The 27,777-nt window shown below is 40.7% G+C and overlaps 1 protein-coding gene across 1 annotated transcript; it reads right to left on the reverse strand.

Moving 5' to 3' along the window:
* Positions 1-222: 222 nt before the first annotated feature.
* On the reverse strand, positions 223-27,615 carry LOC115355621 (NLR family CARD domain-containing protein 3-like). The gene is made up of 9 exons (XM_030046478.1): positions 27,608-27,615; positions 26,679-26,813; positions 26,109-26,187; positions 25,742-25,967; positions 11,520-13,317; positions 11,239-11,412; positions 1,914-2,087; positions 1,208-1,254; positions 223-767 (listed from the first exon to the last, which is right to left on the reverse strand). The coding sequence occupies exons 1-9, from the start codon at positions 27,613-27,615 to the stop codon at positions 223-225; spliced, it is 3,186 nt and encodes a 1,061-aa protein (XP_029902338.1).
* Positions 27,616-27,777: the final 162 nt, after the last annotated feature.

A 27,777-nucleotide genomic window follows, 5' to 3' on the forward strand; every position in this document is an offset into this window, starting at 1 on the left:
GAGGGGAGGCTGGAAAGCTGTTGCAGACAGAGAGGCACCTCAGGGTTAGAGAAGTGCGCTTTATTTTCATTTCCTAGTTTGGTGTTTAGTGTCTTCCCACGTCGTCCTGACTCTGGGTGTTATGTTTCTTCATTTAACTGCCTTAAAGCAATCTGTTTCTCAGAGATAGCCTCATTTCACACACACACATACAGAGAGAGAGTGACAGAGCATACTTTTTTTCTAACACAGAAACACTGAAGAAGCAAACAACCCAGACTCAAATCCAAGTCCAAACGCAGGGTACAGAGGTTCAGTGAAGGTGCAGGTGAAGGTGTGGAGGTGGATCAGAGCGTCAGAGGAGACGCTGTAGAAGGACAGAGAGCCAGCAGGCCAGTCCAGATACACTGCTACTCTGCCAGAGGAGGAGGAGGAGGGGTGTATGTGTGTGTTTCTTCTTCTGTTATTGTGCACAGCAACATAACTTTTACTAGAGCAATACAGACTCCAGGACTTGTCATTTCCTCCAGGCCAGCAGTCATCACTGTCTCCTCTTCTACTGATTCCTCTGTATGTCAGTCCTATATCAACCTTTCCTTTCCACTCAGCCTCCCAGTAACACCTCCCAGTCAGACCAGTGCCACACATCACCTGACGCTTTTCCTCAAATCTCTCTGGGTGATCAGGATATGGCTGCTTGTTTCTCATCAGCATCACCTTTCTGTTGCCCTCAGACAGGGAGAGGTTTCTGTGTGCTGTGTTTGGGTCCAGAGAGAGTTCGCAACCATCTGATGGAGAGAACAGGACAACAAGTTTTGATCTAATAAACTTGTCACAAAACTTGTAGTTTTAAAATGAAAGGAGATGGTGAAAACTTGAAATGCTGAAGATGGCAGCACATCAGCATAAGATTCAGTATCAGCTAATCACTTTTTCAGATTTTACGCAGCTAGTTCACCTTAATTGCTTCAGACTAAACCAATGCTCCCCATTCCCTTGTCCATAGTGAAAGTACAGATACGCCATCATGCATCGTGCCTTAATTCATGCATAACTGAATAGTAACTAAGACTATGGTGTAATGAACATCTTTCAGCATAATACTATTACCTAGGTTCAACAGTTTAAATCAGCTTGGAACAAACTAAGGAAACATCAACCACAGTATATCAGCAGCTGAATGTCTGCTGTGTTGTGTTGTTGTGAATAAAACTAAATGTACACTTACACTTCCTCAGGCCTGGTTTCAACATCTGCTCTCCACCATGTTCCACACTGGGGAATAAACAGAGTCAGACCAACATATTATCTTCGATGATAGAAACATGAACATTTAATGATTTAATGACCTTGTTTATGAATGATTTGCCATGCCACAGTTCTCATGTTTACCATGTAACAGTATTCCTTGGCTTCACAGTATGACTGAGGAAATGTGTACCAGCTCTCAGGTCTCCACAAGATGCGCTTACCCTTTTCCACCAAATTAGCCATGGTTCTTCAACCAGGTTATGTTCAATATTCTTAGAACCGTGGTGCAACCTTGTAAACCACGTTTCCACCAGTTGTGAGCAGAACCATTGAAATAAATTATGTGTCATCAACAAATCATCATCATCATCATCATCATCATCATAATAATACATTTTATTTGTAATGTACTTTACATTTAAAACAAATCTCAAAGTGCTAGATCATAATGCACAATGGAAGTAAACAGTTTGAGCAAGATGACACACCCACTGATGCTGTCATGGTTCTCACTGGTTCAAACTATTCTTTGGTTCCAGCTGGGAACCAACCTCTTGGGTGCTGAACCAATTTATTTTTGGTCAAAATGCTCTGAACAGTTCAAAATTAGGTGCACAAACCAGAATGGAAACAACTCCATGTTGGTGGAAAAGGACAGAGAGTGCATCTGTGCCTCTCCACACCTGAGAGTCTTCAGGCTCCAGGTTGGATCCTCCAGTCCAGCAGAGAGCAGCTTCTCTCCTGAGGCTCCTGGATGATTGTAGCTCAGGTCCAGCTCTCTCAGATGGGAGGGGTTGGAGCTCAGAGCTGAGGCCAGAGCAGCACAGCCTTCCTGTGTGAGCAGACAGCCTGACAGCCTGGAAAGACACATTTGCAACAGCATCATGTTGATTTGTCTTCCCTTTCCCTTGTGGACTGTTTGTCCCCAGGAGTTTTCTAACTGTGCTTGGTCCAAAGAGGAAGCAAGTTTTTCACACGGTACAGGTACATAAAAAGTCAATGCAAAAACGTGAATAGATGCAAATTTGCACCTACACAAGCAACCTGTTAAGATAAGATTATGAGTCATTTAAAAGACTTGAATTTAGGGAGTGAGAAGATGATTGGCTAAAGCACACAATTCAGGAACCAATCATCTGATAGTACCTGGTAGAGATCGACCGATATGGTTTTTTCAGGGCCGATACTGATACCGATTATTAGTAGTCAAGGAGGCCAATAACCGATATTTGGAGCCGATATTCATTTGCAGTAAAAGTGAAAATATTGGCGTCAAAATTTTGAATAATACAAACTCGAACACTTAACTTTGTTTAAATGCCTTTAGGCATTTGTTTATTGAACAGCTTTTCAAATTTGCAACATGTTAGAGGTTTTTTTTTTTTTTTTTTTTTTTTTAACTTAGACAATATTCATATTTGTTTTAAAATTCTAACAAAAAGTGCAGGGAGTTCCCAGGGTCAGCAGCATCATAAAGTTAACTTTAAATTTAAATAAATACATAAATACACAGCTTCCTGAAGTTTTATAAAGTAAATAAAACAAAGTTGAATAAAATTTGGACAGAAATGTGAGTCTCAAATCAGTTGGTAGTCCCAATTGAGCAGCACCAGATTGTGGTGCAAAAAGCAGAGCTGTTCAGCGTGCTCTCCAGTGCAGTGTCTTAGTCTTCTTGACGAAAATGCTTATTAGTCTTAGTCACATTTTAGTCATTGCTGTCCTTAATAGTTTTAGTCTAGTCTTAGTTGACGAAAATTAAAAATATTTTAGTCTAGTTTAAGTCATTAGTTTTAGTCATACACACACACACACACACACATATATATATATATATATATATATGTATACACACACACACACACACACACACACACACACACACACACACACACACACATATATACACATATACACACACACACATACATGCACATATGTCTTTAAAGTTTAAACTAATTAAATCATGCCAATACAGGTAGACTCTCCCATCAATAGAGATGCAATGCAACCATACAGTAGGCTACTTAATGATTCTTAATGACTCAGTATTGCACACATGTAAAATTGATAACAGTGAAATCACTGGTCATTACTCAAAGAGTCAAGAAACAAAACATTATTTCTTTTCGATCATGGTTTTATTTCTGAGAACCAGACCTTGAGTGTACTGTGCCACTGTAATTTAGAAGATGCATTTGACTATTATGATGTAAAACTTTTAAATTTAACAATATGTTAAATTATTATTATTATTTTAAAAATGTAAATTGCTTATCAAACAGACCTAACAATTCAGCTACCAATGAATGAACAGTAGCATGTGATAACATAGATGGAAAAATAAGCCGAAGTGATACCTCTTCTCTGAATAACCCAAGCACTCACCTGCCGACGAGATTATGAGATTATTGCTCTCACGGAGCTAATTATCAATTAGTCTTCTCCAGATAATTAATGTGCCACCTTTGTCTCTGTGTGAGTGTGTGTGAATGGTTGATGTGTGTTTGTCCGAGTGCGTGCTGTCTATTTTAGATCCAGGTCGTCGTGGTGTAGGTGGCTGTGTGGCCCGGGTCCCTGGCTGCTCTGGTGCATCCAGCTTGCCTTGGCGTCATCATCCCTCATCCGCCACCTATCTATTACCATACATTTATTGTTTGTTATCTGTGTTTACAACATCTATTGCACGTCTGTCCGTCCTGGGGAGGGATCCCTCCTCTGTTGCTCCCCTGAGGTTTCTTCCTATTTTTCTCCCTGTTAAAGGGGTTTTTAGGGAGTTGTTCCTCATCCGATGTGAGGGTCTAAGGACAGAGGATGTTGTATTTTTCTGTAGAGCCCTTTGAGACAAATTTGTATTTGTGATTCTGGGCTATACAAATAAATAAAATTGAATTGAATTGAAAATTGAATAGACAAGCTAAGCCAGTGTGCTGCTGTTAACAGCACACTGGCTTTTCCTCTCGTTTTTATTCGTTGACTAAAGAGTCAGTTATATTTCGTCACAGTCTTCGTCATCATATCTGACTTTTTATTTCGTTTTTATTTAGTTTTCGTCCGTGAAAAAGGTTTATTGACGAATATTTTTCGTCATAGTGTAACCCAGGTTACTGGTACTCATGCTGTTATTAGTATTTTTTTATTATCATTGTCATTGTTATTGTAATTTATGTGAATTATTTATTTAACTACATTAGGATAATGATGTCAGAGCAGCTGTGGTAAATCAGCGGATGACGCAGTTTATCAGCGCGGAAGCGGAAGTAGAAGCGGGTAGTCACAGCCGCGGTAAATGAACTGATTTGTTTGGTGTGGACAACGCAAGCTCCACTCAAACGCTCTGGCACTGTTTGATGCAGACGGCGCGGGCAGAGTTGCTGCGGACTGGGTCAGAGCTGCCAACTCTCACGCATTGGCCGTGAGACTCACGCATTTGATTGGCTTCACACGCTCTCACGCCACACCTCCGATTTCTCACGCTGAAGTGCTCATCAAGAGACTTTTTTTCTTTTGACTAAAAACAGTTCTGTTTATCTGTGATCTATCTGTTGAGCCTGAGAAAAGCCACTTGTGATCGATAAGTTATGCCTGCAGAGCAGAGGCAGCGGCGGCTGGGCCACTTTTTACAAGAGGTTCAGCCAATCAGAAGAATCTTTTCGATCAATCAGGGACTTCCACCAGTTAGAGGCTACTCACATTACAAAGTTTGTACCGCGCCCAAGCATTCATGCACGAGCACATGCACGGTCACGCACGCAGCGCGAACGTGGATACGGTGTAAATCATGCAACTTTCCTCCTGCCTCCGCAAAATCGTTTAATACGCGCAGTGCGATTACCGGCAAATCGCCGCGTTGCGCAATCAATAATGAACCATGTTGTCTGTGTTGTTGTCCATTGTGCTGCTGCAACCGCATATAAACAAAAGTCGGTTTATAATGAAAGCACGGCAGTCTGTGTGCGCGGCGCACCTGTCAGATCCGGTAGACCTGGTGCCGGCCGGCACCGCACAGTGCACGGCCACACGGTCAGGTCAGGTCTTCCGGATCTGACAGGTGCCGCTCCAGCTGTCATTTGGACCTTTCTGAAGGACGAAGTTACCTCCGAAACTTAAGGTAAATAAACATCCCTATGTCTGATTACAAGGTACAAAAACGTCTTTTAGTTAAAAGGAAGGCATGATGAATGTATGTGAACTAGGCCTATATTGATTTATGATGACGTCGGGCCATGCCCCCCTCCACCCCCCATCAAATCTCACTCCAAGGTTTTTTGAAAAGTTGGCAGCTCTGTGGTAATTAGATCGCCTATCATTTTTCTATCATGCCGCTTTTGACTGTTGTACCAACTTTTTTTTTTTTTTTACCGTTGATTGTAGATGTCATGCCCTCATCTGCTGCGAGCCGCATTGAAGCACGGTGTGCGGTCAAATTCCCGAATTGGTGAGTTCAGACGGTTTCTCCCCGCTTTAGCCAAGATAGCACGCACCTGCTCTGATTAATCATTATTGTTACCTTCATGAGAGATGAGCTCACTTTACAATATGGATTACCTTCTAACGTATCAATTATATATTGCTGTGTTAGTTAGGAAGGTGTGTCTAGACCCAGGGTAAACGATTTATTGAATGTGTTGAATTTATTGAATGAGATTGATTTGTAATTTATTGCATTTGATTGTTAAGTTACACAAACTATTTACATTGAAATGGGCCTGTGTTTGCACAGGCCAGGTTTTTGATGGCGAGCTAGAGAGCCCGGAACCTAGAGACACTGGACTGCTGGAACCCTGCTCCTGCCGGTGTGGTAGGACACCAGCCACCGTTCCACCCTTGCCTCTTTCTCACTCCCCCATACACACACATTGCTGCCACTCTGACTTTTGGACTTCTGGACTTTGGACTGCTTTTGAATTTATTTATTTTTTCCTTTTTTGGAGCTGGAAGAATATCATGCTATGTGCTGAAATATTATCCGAGTGAAAAAGATTCTAACCAGGGTTATTGGCTAAATGCTAAATGAATGAATTATGCTGATACTTTAAGGGTTCAGAACAACAGTGTTAATATAGAACATTTGGTTTATATCTAAGAATCCATTTTTGGTTTGTATTGTCATTTGTTTATTTGTTTATTTATTTTTATTTTTCTCAATACATTGGTACCATGTCTGCATACTTTTGTCTCCTGAGTTTCATTGAATTTTGTGCATCAGTTTAATCATTCCCCCTCACCTTAATACTTTGAATCTTCTAGCCCTGATTTCTTTATTATTTCATTTTCAATCATAATTCAACCATATGCTACAATGGTCTTTGTCAGCGAAATTTAACACTCTTCCAGTGAGACAGCTTCTCTTGCTCTCATAAATTGCAGATGCAAATTCCACTCGGCAAAACTTTTTTTCCTCTCCGCTGTGTGTAAGCACTGTGCATGCACAGCTTTCACTGCTGATTGGCTGTTACCCGTGCCGTGGCTCTACGTGTAACCAATCAGATGGTGCTGTGGGTGGGACTATGCTGGAGACAGAAGTGACTGCAGACAGATGCCCAGCTGCATCAGAGCCAAAATAACCCAGTTTTAAACTGATCTCTTATCGGCCGTCGGATTAAAAAAAAAAAAAAAAGACCGATGCCGATATGGGTCAAATTGCCAAATATCGGCGCCGATAATCGGCCCGGCCGATAATCGGTTGATCCCTAGTACCTGGTCAGTTTCCTGACTGAACTAGCTCTGCTCATTTATTGAAAGCCACCCAAATGCTAACAAAGCAAGCCAAGTGATCTGCTTTGTCATTTCATTTGATTAAGCCTCAAAATCAAAGGCAGTAAAGAGAGGAAATGAAATCATCTTATGCCACTGCTAAATGTTGGTATTGTGGCCAACAAACAACAACAAATCAGAGAAAGTTGTACAAATGTTGGGTATCTTTACTTACAGTAACCTCCTGTATATGTAAGATCTAACTTTTCATCTGTTGATTACTGACCTGAGAATCTCCAGTCTACAGTTTGGACTCTCCAGTCCAGCAGAGAGACGCTTCACTCCTGAATCCTGCAGGTCATTGTTGCTCAGGTCCAACTCTCTCAGACTGGAGGACTGGGAGCTGAGAACTGAGGCCAGAGCCTCACAGCTTCTCTCTGTGAGCTCGCTCTGATTCAGCCTGACAAAACACACACAAAAAAACATTTTCTTTCATAGTTTGGGTGATTTGCAGAGATGTCATTTATCATGAAGGTTATATTTTGTGTCTCAGAGACAAAACATGCAACACTGAAACCCTGCAACAGGCTGTTCTCATTCAACGTTCGTACAAATTCCTATGAAAAATATTGCACTATAATTCATATATTTCCAACGTAATTGTGAACCAGAAAGTTGTGATCACGTGACCTATGCGCTGCAGGCTGGTCTTTCTGTGAAAACAAAATAAATGGCGGACATTCCTTTTATTCTCAGTGGAAAATGCAATATTTTAAGATAGCTTATGCATTCAAATGCATTTTGATAACATTTCTAGCGGGAAATGTGCATTTTATTTCCAAAATCTTCGTTCAGTTAATGTACATGATGTTTACATTGTTAGTTATTACGAAGATTCTTTCAGGTTTCTATCGTTGCTATGGCTGTTGCTATGGACGCTGCTACCACTGTCGCTGATGTAGCTTCCGCTCGGAAGTCCCTTCCTCACTGACTGTCACCATGGAAATCTGGGGAGGGAGGCGTGGGGTTAACCTGATCTCACAGAAATCCGTGAAATGAGCATGACCTCCTAATAACGCATTGCGTGCTCCTCGCACGTAACCTGTTTTAATCGATTTCTATGGTTTTAATTCCATGTGGTCACCACACAAACGGTGTTCACTGGAAGTCGGCGAGATTCCGTGACGTCACGCTGTGGGTGGTGGTTCATAGATCCCGGAAGTGCAAATTTAATCGATATTCCTGAAAAAGGTCTGATTATTAGCCATAACGTAACCATCCAAGGCAGACTTACCACGAGCTATGAGGATGTGTAACGATGGCATGTGCTTCAGCCGAGTCCCGTATAATATCAACTTTATTTTAAGAAAACACGTTTTATTTGCGATGTCATATCACGGAGAAGCACTACATTACCCATAATCCTAGTGTTTATCAGCGACGTGTCTGATTTGACAGCTTTCATCAATAAAGTCAATAAAATCTAATAAAGTGCATGAAAGTTGATAATATGCTGATATGTTACGCCATTGAACACAACCCTTTCAGTCAGCGAAACAGAGCGGGTGGAAAAACCGCGGAAACACGTCAAAATAGTAGTTTGTAGTTCTAATATGTTTTGTCTATTATGTGATGTTGTGATCACTAATTTTTCAATCTTCCTTACAGTTTTTGGGTGTGGGAAGAACGCCTGTTTGGTCAGATTTTATTTTTTTTTTCTTAAGATAGTGAAATAATGTTTTTTCCATGTTTTGACACTAGTCAGTGGCGCCCCCTATTGGTTTGCCATCGGACATGATAGTAGAGGTCAAGAGCTTTCCAAAAATGTTGACCCCATGTCTGTGCCATTTTTTGTTGCTGCACTGTAAGCCTTTAAAAGTGTCTCAGGTGCAAGGTTCAAAGGGCACTTGTGGGGAGCAGGAACTGCCCACTGGTCTCACACTGAGATATGTTACTCCATAGGTCAAGACCTTTCAAACGATGTCTTCATTGTTGTTCTGTGACAAAGTTTGATTTTCATCGTGCTCCAAGCCAAGGCTGTCTCAGGTGTACATCTGCAGACCTCTTTTAGGGCCAAGCTTGATAAAATCAGTCAAACTTCTTTAAGGGGGAATGTAATGGCCAAATTTATTTATAATATTGATGTTAGTCTTAAACACAGTCATACTTTTCAATTTGCACCATTTCAAAGCTTTTATTCCCGATAAAATACTCAATGTTTCATATTTCATATTTTCCCATTAACTTAATATGGCCACCTGAGACACTTTTAAAGGCTTACAGTGCAGCGACAAAAAATGGCACAGACATGGGGTCAACATTTTTGGAAAGCTCTTGACCTCTACTATCATGTCCGATGGCAAACCAATAGGGGGCGCCACTGACTAGTGTCAAAACATGGAAAAAACATGATTTCACTGTCTTAAGAAAAAAATAAATAAAATCTGACCAAACAGGCGTTCTTCCCACACCCAAAAACTATAATGGAGATTGAAAAATTAGTGATCACAACATCACATAATAGACAAAACATATTAGAACTACAAAACGTATGGCGCAGGACACCTCTGTGTGTTGCAACTCCGCACAGATTGTAGTCCTGGTACGCTTCTTCCAGGTTAGGGGAAAAGTTTTGAAATTAGGTTTAAAAAACATACATACGGTAGTTTTTCAACACCAAAACTATAACCTTAACATGTAGCCTATCTTTATATCACGAATAAAGATGTGTTATGAAAAATAGAAATATATATATAAATCGTTAGTGCTATTTTGACGTGTTTCCGCGGTTTTTCCACCCGCTCTGTTTCGCTGACTGAAAGGGTTGTGTTCAATGGCGTAACATATCAGCATATTATCAACTTTCATGCACTTTATTACACTTTATTGACTTTATTGATGATAGTCAAATCAGACACGTCGCTGATCAACACATTGATTATGGGTAATGTAGTGCTTCTCCGTGATATGACATCGCAAATAAAACGTGTTTTCTTAAAATAAAGTTGATATTATACGGGACTTGTGGACTCGGCTGAAGCACATGCCATCGTTACACATCCTCATAGCTCGTGGTAAGTCTGCCTTGGATGGTTACAACGTTATGGCTAATAATCAGACCATTTTCCGGAGTATCGATTAAATTTGCACTTCCGGGATCTATGAACCACCACCCACAGCGTGACGTCTTTGAAGCCGAGAATCCGTATGTCCGGCACAGATCCTCGCTGACTTTCAGTGGACACTGTTTGTGTGGTGACCACACGGAATTAAAACCATAGAAATCAATTAAAACAGGTTACGTGCGAGGAGCACGCAATGCGTTATTAGGAGGTCATGCTCATTTCACGGATTTCTGTGAGATCAGGTTAACCCCACGCCTCCCTCCCCAGATTTCCACGGTGACAGTGAGGACAATACTTCCGAGCGGAAGCTACATCAGCGATAGTGGTAGCAGCGTCCATAGCAACAGCCATAGCAACGATAGAAACCTGAAAGAATCTTCGTAATAACTAACAATGTAAACATCATGTACATTAACTGAACGAAGATTTTGGAAATAAAATGCACATTTCCCGCTAGAAATGTTATCAAAATGCATTTGAATGCATAAGCTATCTTAAAATATTGCATTTTCCACTGAGAATAAAAGGAATGTCCGCCATTTTTCTTAAGGCTCTCGCTTCGGGGCTCGCGCATGCGCGCTGATCGCTCGTGCTGCTGAAAATTTGTAGGAATATGCACGGAAATTTGTGCATAACTTTTCATATGATATCATACGAACCGTTTCATGAGAATACGTTGCCTGCAAACCATGATGACATATTAGCCAGGGGAGGAAGGTAATATTCAGAGAAAAAAAAAAACTCAGAGATTAAATTTATGAGAATAAAAATAGTTTTTCTTACACTTTCTATTTTTTTGCAAGGTTGGATCAACCACACACACTGCAGACTTTGTCAAACTACATTTTGGAGTAATGTGAAAGTTGCACACGATGGCAGTGGCTACATTTGTATTTCCATATCAAGTCACTGAATTTTCCACAACACGGCCCTGCAAATATTTAATAATATAAGCCCTGTTAAGAAATGAAGGAAGGAGGCTGCACAGCCACTGGCCACTATCAGAGCCAAGTTCCGCCAATGCTGATAGTTTGTAAAACGTCCTAGTGGTGCCGGTTAATTGGTTGACCGCTAGTTTACACCACACAACATCAAAGCAGAATATTACATGACCACAAATAATAAAAATGAAACATATACTTTATGTTATATTTGCAACAAACTGTAACACAAAACATCATAATCTCACCTGAGAGTCTCCAGTTCACAGTTTGGACTCTTCAGTCCAGCAGAGAGACGCTTCACTCCTGAATCCTGCAGGTGGTTGTTGCTCAGGTCCAGCTCTCTCAGACTGGAGGACTGGGAGCTGAGAACTGAGACCAGAGCCTCACAGCTTCTCTCTGACAGATTACAGTCGCTCAGCCTGAAGAAGTTTATCAAGACAAATAAGCAATAATTGTAGAAATGCAAATCTTATGCAAATTTAGCATATTTAAGCTACTTGATCTATCCAGTTATAAGTGCACCTACAGAGATATTTTGGAGGCTTTAACCACCGGCAGCAGTCTCAGAAAAACGTCCTCTGAAGCAGAGTATTTCTTCAAGTCAAACACATTCAGTTTTTCTTCTGATGACAGTAAGATGAAGACCAGAGCTGACCACTGAGCAGGGGAGAGATTTTCTGTGGAGAGACTCTCTGAAGTCAGGTACTGTTGGATCTCCTCCACTAGAGAATTGTCATTCAGCTCATTCAGACAGTGGAAAAGGTTGATGCTTCTCTCTGGAGATGGATCCTCTCTGATTTTCTCCTTGATGTACTGGACTGTTTTCTTGTTGGTCTGTGAGCTACTTCCTGTCTGTGTCAGCAGGCCTTGTAAGAGACTCTGGTTGGTCTCCACTGAAAGACCCAGGAGGAAGCGGAGAAACAAGTCCAGGTGTCCATTTGGACTCTGTAAGGACTTGTCCACTGCATTGTGGAGGAGGTGTTTTAATTTAGATTTCTTGTTGAATACTGAAAAACACCTGGAGGTCGATTGTTGCTCTGACAGCAGATTGACACCAGAGTTGATGAAGGTCAGAAAGACATAAAGAGCAGCCAGAAACTCCTGGATGCTCAGATGGACAAAGCAGAAAACCTTGTCCTGGTACAGCCCACGCTCCTCTTTAAAGATCTGTGTGAACACTCCTGAGTACACTGAGGCTGCTTTAATATCAATGCCACACTCTGTCAGGTCTTCTTCATAGAAGATCAGGTTGCCTTTCTCCAGCTGCTCGAAAGCCAGTTTTCCCAGAGACAGTATCATCTCCTCTGGAGTCCGGAGTGGATCTGTCTCAGCTCTGCCGTGATACTTGATGTTCTGCACTTTGGACTGAACCAGCTGGAAGTGGATGTACATCTCAGTCAGGGTCTTGGGCAGGTCTCCTCCCTCACTGGTTTTCAACATGTCCTCCAGAACTGTAGCAGTGATCCAGCAGAAGACTGGGATGTGGCACATGATGTGGAGGCTTTGTGACGTTTTGATGTGGGAGATGATTCTGCCGGCCTGCTCCTCATCTCTGAATCTCTTCCTGAAGTATTCCTCCTTCTGTGGGTCAGTGAAGCCTCTCACCTCTGTCACCATGTCAACACACTCAGGAGGGATCTGATTGGCTGCTGCTGGTCGTGTGGTTATCCAGAGGCGAGCAGAGGGAAGCAGTTTCCCCTTGATGAGGTTTGTCAGCAGAACACCCACTGAGGTGGACTCTGTAACATCAGTCAGGATCTGGTTGTTCTTAAAGTCCAGAGGAAGTCGACACTCATCCAGACCGTCAAAGATCAACACAACCTGGAACTGCTCAAACTTTCTGATTCCTGCTTCTTTGGTCTCAGTGTAGAAGTGATGAAGAAGTTCCACCAAACTTAACTTTTTCTCTTTCAGCAGATTCAGCTCTCTGAAAGTGAATGGAAAGGTGAAGTGTACATGCTGGTTAGTTTTGCCTTCAGCCCAGTCCAGAGTGAACTTCTGTGTTAAGATTGTTTTCCCAATGCCTGCCACTCCCTTTGTCATCAGTGTTCTGATTGGTGTATTTCTTCCAGGTAAAGGTTTAAAGATGTCTTCACATGTTATTACAGTTTCTGGTCTGGCTGGTTTCCTGGCTGCTGTTTCAATCTGTCTGACCTCATGTTCATCATTGACCTTTAGACTCTCTCCCTCTGTGATGTACAGCTCTGTGTAGATCTGGTTCAGAAGAGTTGGGTTTCCTGCTTTGGCAATCCCCTCAAACACACACTGAAACTTCTGCTTCAGATTAGATTTGAGTTTATGTTGGCACGCTGCAGCGAGAGTTTCTGAACGGGAAAAAGAAATTAAAAGTGCATCAGTAAGCAGATGTTACAATATGCTGACGACACCCAACTTTTCAGTTCTATCTAACTTTTTTTTTTTTAACTGGGAGCTTGCATTAAACCCATGTACACAAATTTGTTTTAATGAAGATGACGTCAGTGGCCTGTTCTCTGGTCTATCAACATGTAGTCCATCATGTCAAACCTGTTAAAAGTTTCTTACTGCTGTGCAGAAAGTCAGCCAGGTCCTCCCGCTTCATTCTCCTCAGGAAGTGCAGTGTGATCTGCAGAAAAGCTTCTCTGTTGCTTCTACTCTGCTCTTCATCCTCACCACCCATCACATCCTCATCCTCATTCAGGTTCTCTGACCACTCTGGGCAATCTGGACTCACAACCCTCTTGACAATCTTCTTCTCAAGCATCTAGAAGAGAATAAAAGATGAATAAAAAATTTTACTAACACAATTGTCAAATGTAACAAGAAGTAAAAGGTGCTGCTGTACATTTGTACACCTTAAATATAGTGTCCAGGTCTGTTTGATGCTCCTTGGTAGACTGACCACAGGAAATCTCTGAGCTCTCCTGGTGGACTCTGTGGAGAAAACATGAATAATTAGGTCTTCACATTCCACTCGCCCATGAGCACATAAACATAACCGTTGGATGTGAACAAACCACCAGATCAGCCATGTTTCTCATCTTGACCTCTTACTTTTTGCTGTTACTTTTGCATTGTTTTAAATTCTTACCTTTGCTCAGTAGAGCGGCGTCTGTCACTAAACATAGTAATCCAGTCCAGTGACTGGTTACTCTTCATGGACACACAGCTGGGTTCAGGGGAGGCTGGTCTCTTCGGCTGGATCCTGTTGAGATAAAATATCATCTTAAGAGGAGCAGCGGCACTTAATCGAGAGCACACAACAGCCCATAATAATCATAGAAATGAAGCAGTAGCTGGTGAACCCCAATGTAAATGCTGCTGACATGCAATTATTCAGGAACAAATCATCTCTGTCTCATAATGACTTTCTATTTCTGCTCAGTAGAGCTGAATAACAGCAAACTGAAATTAAGTCTTACCTCTTTTGTTTAGAGTGGGTTCCATCTTTGAACTTAGCAAGCCAATCCAGTGACTGGTCACTCTTCAGGGACACACAGCTGGGTTCAGGGGAGGCTGGTCTCTCCTGATCGAACCTGCTAGAAATAACATATGAGCTAAAGAGGGGCAGTGGTGTCCAAATTTGAGATTCTCAGGATTTTAAGCAGAGGGTCATTGGTTCAGATCCCAGGTACAGCTTTGATTATGCAATGGAGAGTGAAAGCAAAGTCCTCTCTGGAGAAATAATTAAAAGCAAAAACACAATCGCACCTTTTCAAAATACCGTGAATATGTAAAAATATGTTAACATTGCTCAAAACAACAACAACAACAACAAAAACCCAACAATATTAATTATAATAATAAGAACTTGCTACGTTTCAGAGGAGTCATTTTTATTTCTCAAACCATCGTCATCTGTCTTAGTTTCGATTTTGATTTGAGCCTTGCTGAAGCAATTCTAATATGTAACCTATAAGATAACAAGTCCAGATAAATTAATTATCAAGCTAGTTTTATAATATGAAATAGAGAACAGTCCAAAGTCTGGTGGACACAAACCATATAATCAGACTGAAATTTTATTATGCGTCTATCAACTGGTTAATGTTTGACCTCCCACATCATCTACATCGTCCGAAAGGCTGAAAGTGCTGTGACAAATAAGCCTGTTCATCATTTTAACGTTAACACACAAACACCGACATGTTCACAAACTGTCACAGAAACCGCTTTAATGTTCTGAGCCTAAACATGAGCAGTTTTCTGATAAACCTTCAAACCCCTAAACCTCTAATGATCACAAGGAGGAGATGTATTCTGGATTACACTTGTATTACAATTAAACAGATCAACAGTTGGCGAAAATGAGATGAAGAATAATATTTTATAGATGTAAAGTAATGTAAAGTTTTGGCTACAGTACCTTTTCATGTTGTAAGCGATCTGCCGTCCCAAAGAGATGTGAAAGTAAACTGCTGGGTTGACACTGATAGAGAGAGAGAGAGAGAGAGAGAGAGAGAGAGAGAGACATTAATCATTACTCTACAATCTTAAACATTTAGTTGTAGTTTTTATTGTAAAAAAAAAAAAAAAAAAAAAAAAAAACTAGTTGATGTAATATTTGGATATACATAGATAATGAAATCTCCAAGGATAATAACCTGATCATATTCATCCATTATCAAAGAATAGAGCTAAGATCAGTGATCAATATAATATAATACACAATGAATGTTTTTTTTTTTTCTGATTAAGAGCAAACAAAAAGAATTCTCCGCATGACACAGGGTTAGGCTACTTGACCAGATCTCAGATCAGAAAAAAAAGAGATTGAATTTAATCTCAGAGGGATTACCTGGCTGAATAAAGATTTCCTCCAGAATAAACAAAATCAGTAAGATCTTACAGACGCTGTTTGTTCTCCTCACACTGCCGTCACATCTTCATAATGTCAGTGTCAAGGTCAACACCGGTCTAAACTTGTTGAAAGATTGAGCCCTTGGATGAGAAATCAAAGATCAAGTGGTGTCAGTTTTATTATACACCAACAAAACCTTGTAACACTGAAATGAAACCAGTAGATATGTTTATGACAGTGAACCCATTGACATCAAAGCATCAGTCTGTGTGAATTGTTGTCTCTGCAGTTTTGGACATAAGGTAAGTGCTGCCCCCTGCAGGTCTTTACATGTTGCAGTTGAAAACCCACCACTTGGGCCTATCACTTTAGTCAGAATCGGATAAACCAAGTCCATGGAGCAACTGATTCAAAATCTGGATTACACCTGCTTTTATACCTTTCATTAACTTCACCTGATGTGGGTCCAAGATCAGATCCCCTTGTGACAATTTTTACTTCTACAGTTAATATGAATTTTGCACCATTAAACGTACTTAATCAACATTTGAGTTATATTTGACTTTCACAATGGTGCCTATGGTTTGTGCTCCCTACTAAAAACATAATCATGTATATTTACTAAAATATTACATAACCAGGTTACACATCATGAGTACTACTGGCTGAATAAATGCATACTTCAGTGACGTTATGTTCCACAATAGCTACTGTGCCAAAAGAATTCAATTTAGAAAACTTTTATTCTAGCCAAAAGAAAACGTCCTCACTTGAGATCCAGTGGTTGCTGGAGCAGTGAGCTTGTCCTCACTGCTGTCCAGTGGTAAGAGTTACAGGTTCTGGTGATATTCGAGATTTGAAAAAGAAGCCCTCTGGTGAAACCCACCCCATCCCTCATCCAAACCCTTTATGCTTGACTTTAAACCCTTACCTTAACCTTTAACTCAGATAGAAAGCACTTGTAGCAAACCCCAGCCTTCTGTGCAATCCTGTGCAAATCAACATCATATTTAAAGGTAAAATAATATACTTGATAACTTGGTTAACTAGGAAAGATACATTAATTCTGAAATATCAACATCGTGGACATGTTTATTAAAGTGTGGAGGTTAAACCCTGTGGATGTGCTGAAGCTTGCAGTGTAACGTTAGCTGTCCTGCTGTGTTTTCACCTGAGAGATGTTCTGCTGAACTCAGGAACGTTCTGCTCACTGGAACACAGATTTCTGTGTGATGTTCCTACAGATTGCATCCAAAACAAAAGTGTGGTCTGAGCACTTCAGCAGTGTTTTGTGCAGCTTGAAGAGCCAAACATTAAAATCAAAGACACCCAGAGCAATGATTTATTCCTTTTATTGGTTTCTTTTGTAACAGCAGCAGAAAAACATCAAAACCCCAGAATACACTTCTTATCCCTCATACATCAAGAGATACTTTAAAATGCCAGTGATTAAAAACAAAGAATGAATTATGACTTTATATTTTGTTTTTTTTACAGTGATGCCAGACACAGACAACAGGGCCAAATGAATAAGTACAGCAATTTTTAAAAAGGCATTCATGAGTCATTTCATTGTAATCATTGAAGCCATGATAAAAGATTACAACATTAAAAAACAAATATACAAAAAAAAAAAAAAAAAAAAAAAAAAAAATCCAAAATATTTCCCAGTAGGGGAGAGTGGGGTTATTTGTGCCAAGGGGCAAGTAGTGCCACCCCTGTTATCTAGAAAACTATATAAGAAGTTGGTCATGTGACCACATATTTTTGAAGAGTCACCCATTACACTCATCTTATAAAGAAGGGAGACACATGGCTTGAGAGGTAAGCACATTTAAGTTCAAAAAACATTTTTTTGCCCTCCAAAGTAAAATTTCTATGATCAAGGTTTTTTGATTGCTGTGTTTGAACAACTATAGAAAATTTTGAAAACAGTTCACACAGGTTTTAGTACTTTAGTAAGCTACACCATGAGTCTATACAGTTAGCATGATGTCAGCTCAAAACAGCTGGGAGATGCATTTTTTTCAGAATGGTGGGCTTGGGGTAATTTGTGCCAAAGGGCCTTGGGGTAATTTGTGCCAGTGGCACAACTTGTGATTATATACTATATATTACTTTCTTGTATTTTATTGTTATTGTACATTATTTTCTTACCTTTGATCACTAAAACTATTCAGATTCAGGTGAAGATGATTTGCAGGTGCTCATTTTGGAATTTTTATTTTGTTCTGGGTATGTGTTCATGTGGCGCTCGGCCTTGTTATAGAAAAGTGGCCTGTGATCTTGTTAAAATAATAAATAAATGTTAAATAAATAATTTTGTATTGAATTTGTTTTGCTTTTATATAGCATTATCATTTGTGAGATTAAAATGATCTGTTTTACTTCAATTATCAATGGCACAATTTACCCCAGTATATTCTCTCTAATGGCACAATTTACCCCGCACTGGGGGCAAGTTGTGCCACAAAACCACTTTTTTTTCGAAAGCTATATTTCTCAAACAGCTTATATAAGATCCAAAGTGATTGTTCCCAGGGATGCACAACATCCTAAACTATATGTGCATATTTTAGTTGGAGGCATTACTGTAATCCCCTTGCTTTAAAGGCACTTTAAGTAAAAATTGGCACTATTTACCCCACTCTCCCCTACTTACTTACACTATTGGGAAATGTTCCACCAGGGATTATAATAAGCAATCAGTCAAGGTGCAACTGACCTGGCTTTTAAAGGGAATTGGAAATGGCACTATGATTTGTTTACGGCATGTGAGCATGTGACTATGTACAACCCTTTTGAGCCTGGCGCCTGGTGCAACGACCATTTTCTCTGCTGTTAAAATAGCAGAAGTGGACTTGGACACGTCCTAAGTGCACCTGTGCGTGCTTTTCAGATGATAAAATAGAGCCCTGAATATGAGCTCTACACCCCAGATCCTTGTGTCTTTTTCTGGTGCAAGCATTAAAATCCACTGTGTGCAGTTTGCTGACCTCTTGCTGCCATTTGAGGAAGCTGTTTTGTGCAGATGTTATTCTCACTGATAATTAAGAAAGGGCAAACCAACACACCCAAATGGAGGGAGTGGATCTATCTCCTGTTTACAGCCTAGAAAAAATCAGCTGCATCACAAGCAGCACCTGCACCACCGACACTGACGTTAGGGTCGATGATGGGACGGGGTGTGTTTTGTACTATGGAGCACACCTATTGCTTTGGCACAGTGTCATCCTCAGCACAATCGCCCTAAAACTTGGAGGGAAGCATTTTTTCCCTGTGCAGAATGAAGTCGCATTTCAGGAGTGAGTGTTTTTAACACCAGAGGCGACTCTCTGTCCTCCATCTGACACAGAGACACTGAGGAACCAGGCAACTCTAATTTAAGCCCGAAGGCAGGGTACAGAGGTTCAGTGAAGGTGCAGGTGAAGGTGTGGAGGTGGATCAGAGCATCAGAGGAGACGCTGTAGAAGGACAGAGAGCCAGCAGGCCAGTCCAGATACACTGCTACTCTGTTAGAGGAGGACGGGGTGTGTATGACTGTGTTTCTGTTATTGTGCCAGGCAAGGTAGCTTTCATCTGAACATAACACACTCCAGGATTTGTCGTTTCCTCCAAGACAGCAGTCAACACTGTTTCCTCTGCGTCTGATTCCTCTGTAAGTCACTCCTATGTTAATCCATCTGTCCCACTCGACCTCCCAGTAACACCTCCCAGTCAGACCAGTTCCACACATCACCTGACGATATTTCTCAAATCTCTCTGGGTGATCAGGATATGGCTGCTTCTTCCTCATCAGCGTCGCCTTCCTGTTGTCCTCAGACAGGACGAGTTTTCTGCTTGCTGTGTTTGGGTCCAGTTTGAGTTCACAGGAATCTGATGGACAGAACAAGACACAATATATAAAACAGGTTTGGATCTAGTAATGCTGTTCTATTCACTTACAGAGGAACACTCCATCTCTCTCCATCAGGGTTTTGATTTAAAGGCAGAATGAGTAGGAATCTGTTGGTTCCGGTTTGCAAACACAACATTTCAAGTTGGCCCCATCCTGTTGCCATCATAGCAAAAAAAAATTAGCACCTACATGTCCAATAGAAAACAGGTCAATGGTGCATTGCTCTTCACCCTCCTCCTCTCCCTCAGAGCTCGCCAACGGGTGAAAGCCGACCCCAGATTCACTCCTATTGTGGAACGAGCTTTGTCCACTTGACGTTTTGCCTCGTAACATTTCCATTTTTCCCCAATCTGTAATTTTCCTATTGGATATTGTGCTACCAATTGGTGCTGTGCTGTGATTGGCTGGGAGCTGCACACCCGCTGCCCAAAGGCAGATGCCCAGAAGAGTCCCGAGCTCAGCCTAACAACAAGATCCAGGCAGAAGGCAGGGTCTCTGCACACACACACGCACGCACACACACACACACACACACACAGCTAGTGGCTCAGCAAAGGCTGAGTGGGATTATTTTTGTATGAGTCTATACATTGTTTTTTTTTTTTTTTTTTTTTTTTTTTTTTTTTTTAGGAAAATCCTACTCATTCTGCCTTTAATAAACCTGTTTACATTTCTTGTTTTTTAGGGAAGAGAAGAAACTGTTGGACTAGGGGGTGCAGACATTTTCTTTTTACACTGCCTTGTTTTGTTTTAGTATTGCATAATTTATTTCATTGTAAAATTAAGATCATGGAATAAAGAGCATCATTACAACTGCATTGACGTGATGCTGGGACTAGGAGCTTCAACTTTTTGAAAGATGCTTGGAACAAATTGATAAAACTTTAATTACAGCATCTGCAGCGTCAAACGTCTGCTTCTTTGTTTCAGTGAATCAAAGTAAATCTTCACTTACACTTCCTCAGGCCTGGTTTCAGCATCTGCTCTCCACCATGGTCCACACTGGAGGAGGAGTAAACACAGTCAGACCAGTATATTCTGTCTTTATTCTCTATTCTCTATTGATGGAAACAAAAATTTAACAACAGAAAATGGCTGCCAAACTCTAATGTCTCTATAACTGTATCCCAATAGCAAAAAGCATACTACATACTCATTCTGGCTGAGGTTTGAGTATTTTGTGTGTCCACACTTCAGAATACTCAAGAATGTCAATATACATATTCTCCTGGCTCAGTATTTTGAGTGTGTGGGTAGGGCAGCAAATGTAAGTAAGAAGTGCATCAAAACCAAAAATAAATGTATTGTTTTGTCTTATTTTTGGTATTTGTGCACTAGATGTTTTTGAAAGCTTGTAAGGCAGCAGAAGTCTTGTTTGCATCATTTGCAATGAGTAGAAACAGTGCATTTGTAACTGCCAGAATAGTAATCTGTGAAAATGAGTATACTGTACTATTTGGGATTAGTATGCAGCGTGCTTCTGGGACACAGCCTCAGCAGCAAGCCTCTCCACACCTGAGAGCCTCCAGTCTCCAGGTTGTTCTACTGAAATGGTAAAATTTAATCTGTTTGATCTTTAGTTATTTGTGCACCTACACAGATTTCCTGGAGGCTTTAACCACCGACAGCAGCTTCAGAAGAGCTTCTTCTGAAGCAGAGTACTTCTTCAGGTCAAACACGTCCTGATCATTTTCTGATATCAGTAAGGCCAGAGCTGACCACTGAGCAGGAGAGAGTTTGTCTTTGGAGAGACGTCCTGAACTCAGGTGCTGTTGGATCTCCTCCACTAGAGAATTGTCATTCAGCTCATTCAGACAGTGGAACAGGTTGATGCTTCTCTCTGGAGATGGATTCTCTCTGATCTTCTGTTTGATGTACTGGACTGTTTCCTGGTTGGTCTGCGAGCTACTTCCTGTCTCTGTCAACAGGCCTCGTAGGAGAGTCTGGTTGGTCTCTACTGAAAGACCCAGGAGGAAGCGCAGGAACAAGTCCAGCTGTCCATTTGGACTCTGTAAGGCCTTGTCCACAGCACTCTGGAGGAGTTCCTTTATATTTCTTGATGTCATGGACGATGGGAAGGTTTGCTGTTTTTCAGTCAGTACATTGACACCAGAGTTGGTGAAGGTCAGAAAGACATAAACTGCAGCCAGAAACTCCTGAATGCTCAGATGGACAAAGCAGAAAACCTTGTCCTGGTACAGCCCACGCTCCTCTTTAAAGATCTGTGTGAACACTCCTGAGTACACTGAGGCTGCTCTGATATCAATGCCACACTCTGCCAGGTCTTCTTCATAGAAGATCAGGTTGTCTTTCTTCAGCTGCTCAAAAGCCAGTTTTCCCAGCGACAGGATCATCTTCCTGGTCTCTGGAGTCTGGAGTGGATCTGTCTCAGCTCTGCCGTGATACTTGATGTTCTGCACTTTTGACTGAACCACCAGGAGGTGGATGTACATCTCAGTCAGGGTCCTGGGCAGGTCGCCTCCCTCACTGGTTTTCAACACGTCCTCCAGAACTGTAGCAGTGATCCAGCAAAAAGCTGGGATGTGGCACATGATGTGGACGCTTTGTGACATTTTGATGTGGCGGATGATTCTGTTGGCCTGCTCCTCATCTCTGAATCTCTTCCTGAAGTATTCCTCCTTCTGTGGGTCAGTGAAGCCTCTCACCTCCGTCACCATGTCAACACACTCAGGAGGGATCTGATTGGCTGCTGCTGGTCGTGTGGTTATCCAGAGGCGAGCAGAGGGAAGCAGGTTCCCCTTGATGAGGTTTGTCAGCAGAACGTCCACTGAGGTGGACTCTGTAACATCAGTCAGGATATGGTTGCTCTTGAAGTCCAGAGGAAGTCGGGACTCATCCAGACCAGCAAAGATCAACAAAACCTTGAACTTGTCAAAGTTTCTGATTCCTTTGGTCTGAATAAAGAAATGATGAAGAAGTTCCACCAAGCTGAAATTCCCTTTCAGCAGATTCAGCTCTCTGAAAGTGAATGGAAATATGAATTGTATTTCCTGGTTGTTTTTGCCTTCAGCCCAGTCCAGAGTGAACTTCCGTGTTAAAATTGTTTTTCCAATGCCAGACACTCCCTTTGTCATCAGTGTTCTGACTGGTTTATCTCTTCCAGATTTAAAGATGTCTTCATATTTTATCAGTGTTTCTGTTCCTGCTGGTTTCCTGGATGCTGTTTCAATCTGTCTGACTTCATGTTGAGCATTGACCTCTCCACTCTCTCCCTCTGTGATGTACAGCTCTGTGTAGATCTGGTTCAGAAGAGTTGAGTTTCCTGGTTTAGCAACCCCCTCAAACACGCGCTGAAACTTCTGCTTCAGGTGAGATTTGAGTTCACGATGGCGCACAGCAGCAAATGTTTCTGAATGAACAAAAAATAAAGAATACTGTAAACATAAGAGATGTAAACATTTACAGGTTAGTTTACTATACTTATGTTACAACTTCAAGTGTTCTTATGGAAAACCGTTACACACACAAACACACACGCTCATATTTATAGCTATATTTCAAATATTCCTATTCTCCTTAAACAATAGCCTCTACCAAGTCGACTGAGTACCGCTCAAGTAAAGGGCCAGCTGAACAATTCCAGGCTACAGGTCATTTCACAGCTTTGACAGATTTCTACCCTTTCTTATTTAAAATCTTTTATAAATCTCCTTTCAAACTACACTGATGTCCAAAGCTATGGACTTTTGTTCTTTAAGTTATCTTTTCTGCCAGACAAATGTCACAGTCTTCTCTCTGAATGTTAATTTTCATAAAAATTACACACACACACACACACACACACATACTATTTCTGGTTAAAACAAAAATTTGCAGCAGCCTCCAAAGCTTGATAATACATACAATGCTGCTGACAAAGGCCCCTGAAAATAGCCTGAAAATGACTATGAAAATAGCAGGAGTTTTGCCCCTCAGGCCAAACATGAAAAATGGTGCAATCAGGTGGGAAATAGTAAAATCGAACATTTTGAAGGTAGGGCTTCAGTCTGAAAGCCAAATAAAATATCATGCATGGTTTTACAGTGTGATGGATTCACATTGGGCCAGTTTTCATGGGAGAAATGGCCGCAGTTGAAATCAGGAAAATAACATACATTTGCACAAGTGGTGAGGGAGGGGACATGGCGCCATCTCTTGGACAATATTGAAAATTACAGTTTTAAAGGGAAAGGATGGGCTTGAGAGCCTGATATCATAGACTGCCATATTTTATGCTACAGGATACCAGGGATCAAAATATATGGTTTTAATGTCTTTAAATGTCCCGATCATGGGAGTAAAATCATTGGCTACACAGTATATTATAGACTTATCATAGGACATATAGTAACATTTTAAAAATTCATTAAAAAAAATGCAGAACGTTGTTAAATTTCATGCCCATGGGTTTTATATCACCAAAATTAATACAATTATTAATATGTCAATGGACAGATTTGACCCAAACATGGCATCCCTTAACAAAAAGCAGTATACTCAAGTATACTTATAAGTATACTTTTTACGAACTAAGTATACTTTCTGTGAACTAATACTTAGGTAAGTATACTTCTCAGATTACTTTTAATGTACTATCAGGAATATACTTAACAAAAGTAGCCTATACTTAGTTTATACTGACGAGTACACAGACAAAGTTTAAGTATACTCCAAGTATAACATACTTGATATACTTTAAGTTTAAGTATATTATCCAATAGTAGTTAAAACTTAGTACAAGTATATAAAAATGTTGTACCTGCTTGCAACATGGAGTGTTATTTTACTGTATTAGCTGGCTTGTTGTATAGCTATTTTACACATTGGCTGCTTTTAGGTAGTTGCCATAACACATACACTGTGAGTGAACCTGAAGTGTACTCCCTTACCAAAAAGTAGTATACTCAAGTATAATTATAAGTACACTTTTTATGAACTAAGTATACTTTCTGTGAACTAATACTTAGGTAAGTATACTTTTCAGATAACTCTCCACTCAGCTATTTGATTCGCGTAAGGCTGTGCCAACTCAGTGGCCTAGTGGTAGAATGTCCGCCCTGAGACTGGGAGGTTGGGGGTTCAATCCCCAGCTGGGTCATACCGAAGACTCTAAAAATGCTGCCCATTGCCTCCCTGCTTGGCACTCGGTATTTGGAGTTGGAATTCGGGGGTTAGATCACAAAATAATTCCCGAGCACGGCACCGCTGCTGCCCACCGCTCCCTCAGGGGATGGGCCAAATGTGGAGAACAAATTTTGCATCCTTATGCAATATGAAAACAGTTTAATTCAAGTATAAGTAAAGTATATTTCAAGTACACTGAGTATACAAATGGTTTACTTTAAGTAAAAGAGTAGTACAACTCAAGCACAGGAAATGTATAATTTAAGTATACTTATATATAAGTAAAGTAACCTTGAAGTTTACTCGAGTATACTCAAAAATGGGCCAAATCAGGGTACTTTTAGTATAAGTATACTTTGTAAGTATACTAACTAGTACATATGTAAGTACACTACTAGTACATACATACAAGTATACTTGGTAAGGAAAGTATACTTGATAAAGTATACTCAAACTCCACTTAAGTATACTTGGAAAGGTAAACTAGAAGTTTACTTCTTTTTGGTAAGGGATCCGTGTCAAGGCCAGCTGTGGCTGATTGACTGAGTTGTTAACTGAGTGGCTGAGTCAAATCTTTTCCCTTGCAGTGGCTCAGGAATGTGAGTAAAATGAATGAATGAGCTCTCCAGGTGCATCACCTTTATATATAAAAAAGGTTAAACTAAGACTATGTCGTCTGCATGTTTGAATAACTGTAGAATTTGTTTTGTATCATAATATGACTGTATAATGAACGTAAAAGGGGGTTTGCACATAATCTGTGCTGAGCTCCTGTGTTTATACTGAGATGCCCAGAAAAATACCCATCATCCATTGTATGAAACCTTAGTTTAGTTTGTTCTCATGGCATGGAAATAAACTTGACCTGAAAAACATGATATGTAGAAACATAAAAAGACAAATATTTCTACTTTCCATCATGTTAAACCTGTTAAACGTCTCTTACTGCTGTGCAGAGAGTCAGCAAGCTTGTCCTGCTTCCTTCTCCTCAGGAAGTGCAGTGTGATCTGCAGAAAAGCCTCTCTGTTGTTCCTCTGCTGCTCTTCCTCCTCATCCATCACCTTCTCATCCTCACTCTGATTCTCTGAGCATTCTGGGTATCCTGGACCAAGGACCCTCCGGATTCTTTTCAGCTCGTTCTTCACAAAAGTGGCGATGTCCTCCTCAAGAACCTGGAACAGAATATGTGAAACAGACTTTCCTGATAAAATTGTGGAGCACAACATTAGATAACATCTTACAGAGCCTGAAGGCCCACTGGTCTGGAGAGTTCAGCACGGAGACCAGAAGTTATGACCAGCACATTTACACACCTTCAATATGGAGTCCAGGTCTGTTTGATGCTCCTTGGCCGACTGACCACTGGGAAGCTCTGAGCTCTCCTGGTGGACTCTGTGGAGAAAACATGAATAATTAGGTCTTCACATTCCACTCGGCCATGAGCATATAAACGTAACCGTTGGATGTGAACAAACCACCAGATCAGCCATGTTTCTCATCTTGACCTCTTACTTTTTGCTGTTACTTTTGCATTGTTTTAAATTCTTACCTTTGCTCAGTCGAGCAACGTCTGTCACTAAACATAGTAATCCAGTCCAGTGACTGGTTACTCTTCATGGACACACAGCTGGGTTCAGGGGAGGCTGGTCTCTTCGGCTGGATCCTGTTGAGATAAAATATCATCTTAAGAGGAGCAGCAGCACTTAATCAAGAGCACACAACAGCCCATAATAATCATAGAAATGAAGCAGTAGCTGGTGAACCCCAATGTAAATGCTGTTGACATAATTATTCAGGAAACAATCATCTCTGTCTCATCATGACTTTCTATTTCTGCTCAGTAGAGCTGAATAACAGCGAACTCATCTGAAATAAAGTCTTACCTCTGTTGTTTAGAGTGGTGTCCATCTTTGAAATGAATAGGATGATTCCTAGACCGGTCACTCTTCAGGGACACACAGCTGGGTTCAGGGGAGGCTGGTCTCTCCTGATCAAAGCTGCTAGAAACAACATATGAGCTAAAGAGGGGCAGTGGTGTCCAAATTTGAGATTCTCAGGATTTTAAGCAGAGGGTCATTGGTTCAGATCCCAGGTACAGCTTTGAATATGCAATGGAGAGTGAAAGCAAAGTCCCCTCTGGAGAAATAATTAAAAGCAAAAACACAATCGCACCTTTTCAAAATACCGTGAATATGTGAAAATATGTTAACATTGCTCAAAACAACAACAACAAAAAAAACCCAACAATATTAATTATAATAATAAGAACTTGCTACATTTCAGAGGAGTCATTTTTATTTCTCAAACCATCGTCATCTGTCTTAGTTTCGATTTTGATTTGAGCCTTGCTGAAGCAATTCTAATATGTAACCTATAAGATAACAAGTCCAGATAAATCAATTATCAAGCTAGTTTTATATGAAATAGAGAACAGTCCAAAGTCTGGTGGACACAAACCATATAATCAGACTGAAATTTTATTATGCGTCTATCAACTGGTTAATGTTTGACTTCCCACATCATCTCGTCTGAAAGGCTGAAAGTGCTGTGACAAATAAGCCTGTTCATCATTTTAACGTTAACACACAAACACCGACATATTCACAAACTGTCACAGAAACCGCTTTAATGTTCTGAGCCTAAACATGAACAGTTTTCTGATAAACCTTCAAACCCCTAAACCTCTAATAATCACAAGGAGGAGATTTATTCTGGATTACACTTGTATTACAATTAAACAGATCAACAGTTGGCGAAAATGAGATGAAGAATAATATTTTATAGATGTAATGTAAGGTTTTGGCTACAGTACCTTTTCATGTTGTAAGCGATCTGCCGTCCCAAAGAGATGTGAAAGTAAACTGCTGGGTTGATGCTGATAGAGCGAGAGCGAGGGAGAGAGAGAGAGAGAGAGAGAGAGAGAGAGAGAGAGAGAGACATTAATCATTACTCTAGAGTCTTAAACATTTAGTTGTAGTTTTT

Source organism: Myripristis murdjan, chromosome 23 (genome assembly GCF_902150065.1).
Source record: "Myripristis murdjan chromosome 23, fMyrMur1.1, whole genome shotgun sequence".
NCBI lineage: Eukaryota > Metazoa > Chordata > Actinopteri > Holocentriformes > Holocentridae > Myripristis > Myripristis murdjan.

Coding starts and splice junctions, on each gene's coding strand:
- LOC115355621 (XM_030046478.1), bottom strand. Junction 25,968..26,108: donor ACCTGGACTCCATATTGAAG/GTGTGTAAATGT, acceptor ATTCTGTTCCAG/GTTCTTGAGGAGGACATCGC. Junction 11,413..11,519: donor AAAGCCTCCAAAATATCTCT/GTAGGTGCACTT, acceptor AAACTTCTTCAG/GCTGAGCGACTGTAATCTGT.